At 31.7% G+C, this 5,477-nt stretch overlaps 1 protein-coding gene across 2 annotated transcripts; it reads right to left on the bottom strand.

Moving 5' to 3' along the window:
- Window positions 1-1,445: 1,445 nt before the first annotated feature.
- On the bottom strand, window positions 1,446-4,830 carry LOC142527260 (nicotinamidase 2-like). Of its 2 annotated transcripts, XR_012815430.1 has the most exons (3): window positions 4,413-4,830; window positions 1,577-1,936; window positions 1,446-1,508 (listed from the first exon to the last, which is right to left on the bottom strand). XR_012815430.1 is itself a non-coding variant. In XM_075632003.1 (2 exons), the coding sequence occupies exons 1-2, from the start codon at window positions 4,744-4,746 to the stop codon at window positions 1,686-1,688; spliced, it is 585 nt and encodes a 194-aa protein (XP_075488118.1). In that variant the 5' UTR covers window positions 4,747-4,830; the 3' UTR covers window positions 1,510-1,685. The 2 variants fall into 2 exon arrangements, 1 of the variants encoding a protein (XP_075488118.1); XM_075632003.1 differs by lacking the exon at window positions 1,446-1,508 and having other exon boundaries at window positions 1,510-1,936.
- Window positions 4,831-5,477: the final 647 nt, after the last annotated feature.

A 5,477-nucleotide genomic window follows, 5' to 3' on the forward strand; every position in this document is an offset into this window, starting at 1 on the left:
GATCTGTTAAAAAATTATTGTCGAAACTTATTGTACCATAAATCCTTAATACGTCATTTTACATTGAAATATACTTAAAAAAACACTAATAATATATGTAAAGAAAAATTGCACAAAATGTATACTTGTGTTTTAGTTGACTTTTCCATAATCTTGCATATTTTGGGGTTTTTCCTTTAGAAAAAATAGTCATGAAAACCACTAAGCTTCTGAGTATATTTTTAAAAAATAAATTAGAATAATTACGAGTACCAAATGAAGTAATGATCTCCACATGCAGGAAAAAAGCTACCCGGCATTCATATTCATTTTGGGATATTACTCTTCTCAAAAAATTATATGAGATGTTACCGTATCATTAATATTCTTACTCCCTAAATGATTCCCTCTTTTCATATAAATATGTTAACAAAATCAATATTATTTTTTTTCGATTCTGTACGATTTACTATTATTATTATATGGTTCTTTTAGGTTCTAACGAAAAATAGGATTTATTTTTAGGATAATAAATTAGTTTTATATCATTATTTAACACCACTAAGTTCATCTACAACCTAATCACCATTTTGGTGCAAAAATTTACTCCGATGGAGGCTGTGCTAGCGCCAAATCTCTGCGCCAATTTGGAGGTAGCATTTTTATTTTTGATTTTTTTATTTTTTAATTATTATAAATATGTATTAATTTTATTATGTATTTTTAAATGTAAATATTATTTAAATACTAATAAAATATTTAGTTTATTATTTTAATAATTAAATATCTAAACATAAAAATTAAAAATTATTATTATTTATTTTTTAAATATTTATTTATTGATTTACGTTAATTATTATTAATTAAGGAATAATTTGATTTAAAAATTTATAAATAATATAATTTAATACAAAGATACTCACTTAGCACTACAAAATGCTTTAGTTGATCATTTGTGAAATGAATATAGTCATTAAAATGTTTGAAATTGTATTCTTAATATATTTGAAGTTGTATCTGTATCATATTTGAATTTGTATTCATACTTTTCAATTTAAATAATTTTCGTATATTAATTCATATTATATATAATTTAATTTATATTGTATAATCAAATACAAACTTAAATATTATTATTTAAATTTATTAATAATATAATATTGATTATATAATATAAACATTATTTATAATTAAAAATATATTAAACAAAAGATAATAATTAATAGATGTAAAATAAAACGAATATTTCGAGAATATTTTTTTTTTTTGCATAAGATTTGAAATAAATGGATTGGAGATGAATATGTTATTTGATGTAAAAATCACACTATTTTAGTATAAAATTTGCACCAAAATAGTTTCTATAGTCGGAGATGACCTAAGCATCACGATATCAACACCTGTACGATTTCACGCACATACACTATGAACTCTTTTAACCAAAAGTACTAATACAAAAACATATAAAATGAATCGACACATGAATGCAATTACTTGCATAAAACATTGGGTCTCAAGTCACCAATGCACTTGAAAAACTCGTGAATATTCATTCACAAACGACATTATTTTATTTTAATATTCATTCACAAACGACATTATTTTAAGCTACGTTCCAAGTGAACTGCTAATTTATCATACATGAGACTCGGCCAAATTATAAAATATACATTAATTTTACCAAATTTTTAGAGTAAAAAAGCAATTTAAGATTTGGAAAATGCCTTTTGAAGCCTGCTGCGGTCGACCAAATAAGCAAAACCATAAGCCATGTTCTTCAAAGTTGCCTCGTGCAATTCCGGTGATGATGTTGCTGTTGCATCCTTTGAAAAGAAAACCCTGAACCCTTTAACAAAGGCCTCTCGAGCTGTCGTCTCACAGCATAGGTTGGTCATAACCCCAGCCACGATTACCTCCTTCACTCCCATTTCCAAAAGCTTCTCCTCCAAATTTGTACCTGAAGATTTCCCATAAATCTAACACCAGATGAAATATTGAAATTCCAAAACCATCTTTTTTCCCCACCCGACTCTTTTGAAATGAACTTCAAAAGTCAGTCTGTAACCACAACAGTTGGTCTAATGTTCCGGTTTTATTATCACCACGATAAAAAAATTATAAGAGAGTAAACAAAGAAATAAAGTAACAGCACAAAACATTAGACAAACCACAGGAAACGAGTGGAAGTTTCAATAGTTGTTAAAAGAACTTTTTAAAGTAGTTGCTCACTTCAATTTCATAATCGGTCGAACAAACAAATCCATACTGCATAGCTCTTATTTCGCACCATTGGAATACCATTTGTAAGCTAGATAAAATATAAATTATTTGCAGAAATTTATGTTTACCACATCTACTAAACAAGCAATTGTAGAGTGACTAATCAGCTTAAGGTGTTCTCCTAGTAAAACGGCTTGTGTTTTGGTTATGAGCTCTCCTCTCGGTCTTGTAGCTTAAAATCAGTGCTCTTGTTGATAGTCTGACACAATAGAAGTGGAGATTTAGAGCAGGGTTACTATTGGACAATGTCAATACATATTCTGAGTTTATATTTATTGGTTGAATAAAAGTGCAACTGCCGCATACTTATAGATGAATAACAGTTGTATATAGAGTGGATTGTCATGTATGCTGGCTTCTCAACAGGTGAGTAACTTTACCTGTTTCACGTCACCATCATAAGCAATTGTGGAGTAGTTAATAAGTTTTGGGTCGTTCTCGGATGGTATTTTGGATCTGCGATTCTCTCTCGATCTAACAATGGCCAACCAAATAAGATTGAGGGCTCTTGAATCTTAATACAAATGGTTTTCAAAATGGTAATGGCCCTGAGTGATTATTTACAAAATTTTGTAGCTAAAGCGAATGTTCGTAGAATTTCTGTAATAGTTTTGGTGAAGGCAAAACGTTTGAGCTATAATCAGTTCTATTTATCTAGTAATTTGCTTTCCAGATCAGAGAAGAAAAAAACTGAAGATCGACATGGACAATCAACAAGGAGATTTTCAGCACAGATTATTGGTTCAAATAATGGTTAGTCAAAGATGAATGTGACTTAGAGGATGATAACCTTCAAAAGGTTCAATTAAGATAAAATACTTCAAACACTCTCAGTAAAGAGACATCTGGCAAAGTAAAATCAGCTAAAGGTCAAGACTAAGTTAAGATCTGGCTAGTAGCGTTCGAGAAATGCCAAGTATTTGATTGAGGCATTCCAATAAAGTGATATTGCAATTTAAAAACTGAAATAGCAGAGAGAATAAATGGCAAAAAGACTACCACTTTTTACCCAGATGATGTATCCAACATAGACGATTTATGGAGTGTGGTCTAAATTTAACATTGCTGCTTTTGAAGAATAGCTAAATTTGCATTTGTGTAATCTGTACTACAAATGTGCTAAAGGATAAAAGGTGATAACTCTGAGAATATAATATAGCTCCCGTGGTCTGAATAGTACAAGCAGGACTATGCAGCTGTTTTCAGAATGTCTAATCAATTAAAGGATGCAAAGTGGATATAGAATGTCGGAAGATTCCTCATATCTATGCTAATTTATAGCTGAAGTATTTCAGAGACTAAAAAAGGCCTGAAAAATCAATACACATCAAATTATATGTTCTAGCAATCAACGAAGCATTCAACAACTCATCTCGAAGCCACAAATACAGTACTACATATCATTATCTTCCCAAGTACTCAAAGATTCAACTCCATTGTCATATTTTAATGAAGGAGTTCGAGAATCTTGAGTTTTAGTGAATAGCGTGATTCTAAGTATCATTGTTGTCAACACTTCAATACTGTATGTCAGGCACATTATAGTCGTGAATCCTGGGAATGATGGTTTATATTCATAAATTGCAACTAATGATTCAGTCTCGAGTTCCTTCACCACTTTTGCATTCTTCAATAATGTTCCTTTACCATTTCTTCTTTCTTTACTAGTTTTCTGCTCCATCCTTAAATGCGAACTCAATATCTAACATCTCTATGCTGAATTTGTATAAGAACATCTCAAGAACATGACTATTATACCTCTTCCATGCTCCGGCCACAACTTGGAAAACTCTTTTCAAAATATTACCAAATTTTGAAATAACTAATTTACACATCATTACAATCCAAACAGATAACGAGACAACATAACCAAACATAAAACTATAACCAGTCACCACCCATATCACAAGCTTGAGTGTTTGCTGCGCCAACCACACCCAATTTATTCCTCGACACACTGCTAAACCAATATCTCGTTTTTCCAGCTTACTAGTTAGATATTAGTAACAATAATCCAGATCGTATTATAACGAACCAAGTCTAATTTCTTCATCAATTTAAATAATATCCATAATTTTGACATCAGGTTTATCAAATTGACCGCGACACAAATGGAATTCCGAGGGTGATGGGTAATCGATGATGTTAAGTACCTCTGAATGCGCTGTAAGTGTTCTTCAAAATGATGGGGTCATCCACACGGCGGTCCAAATCTGGTACAAGCTCGGAGTCGGCGGTGCCGTCGAGGATGAGATCGTCGCCCCACCACTCGTAGAGCATGCCGTAGTCGGCGGGAGACTTGTGGCAGTGCCGCGTGAAGAATACCGGCACGGAGGCGCGTCGGCAGATGTCCAATGTGGTGTTGAGAGCAGGAAGCACGGGCTGAGCCATGGAGTAGAAATGATTCTGGACGTCGATCACCAACAGGGCCGCGGATTTCGGGTTCGGATCTCTCTTCCGGGTCTCGAATTTCTCGTACGAAGACATTAGTCGATCAATTCGGTAAACGGAGCAGCAGAGTGTGAAGTAGAACAGATCTGTGCATAATATTTGGGTGCTGATTTAAACCAAGTCAAATGGGTCGTGGGCCGGGTTTAAACCCGATCAACATGTCTAGGAGCTACTCTGCTTCTCAACCTACCACAATTTATCTATATTAATAATAATATATTTATATTTTATATTATATTAAATAATAATTGCCATCATTCCTATCTCTAATTCATAATATCGACATTTTTTTTTTGCCAAATTATTACTAAAATGTTATTATCTGTACATGATTTTTACGAGTCTATCCAATTTTGGACTCTTGTATCATATACACGGTAAAAGATATACATGCATGTTATTATTTTTATTTTGATCAAATAATATTAAACAATTAACACGACATTTTTTTCAATTTAGAATAGTTATTCGATTTAAAAGAGAATTTTGATTTAGATTTTTTCTACGTAAAATATAAATTGACTTGAGTAGGTTTTAGTGTGGTAAGAAGGGTACTTGTGAAATTAAATATTTTTGTGTCTTCTAAAATAGTTAATACGGTGACAACATTTTTAGTATAATAGTATAGGTGTTATAATTAAAAAATTAATACTTAACGAGTTAGTGAGTCCAATCTAAATTAGATCTGTCGAGTTTCGAGGCAAACATGTTCGGCCTCACCTTTTTTTATCAGAATGAGACCTTGCCAAATTATTATTAAAATATTA

Source organism: Primulina tabacum, chromosome 15, assembly GCF_025594145.1.
Source record: "Primulina tabacum isolate GXHZ01 chromosome 15, ASM2559414v2, whole genome shotgun sequence".
Taxonomy (NCBI): domain Eukaryota; kingdom Viridiplantae; phylum Streptophyta; class Magnoliopsida; order Lamiales; family Gesneriaceae; genus Primulina; species Primulina tabacum.

Excerpts from the sequence above, each read along its gene's own strand:
- LOC142527260 (XM_075632003.1), bottom strand. The coding sequence starts at position 4,746 with ATGTCTTCGTACGAGAAATTCGAGACCCGGAAGAGAGATCCGAACCCG. Across the intron at positions 1,937-4,412 it reads CACTTACAGCGCATTCAGAG|GTACAAATTTGGAGGAGAAG; the intron begins GTACTTAACATC and ends GGAAATCTTCAG.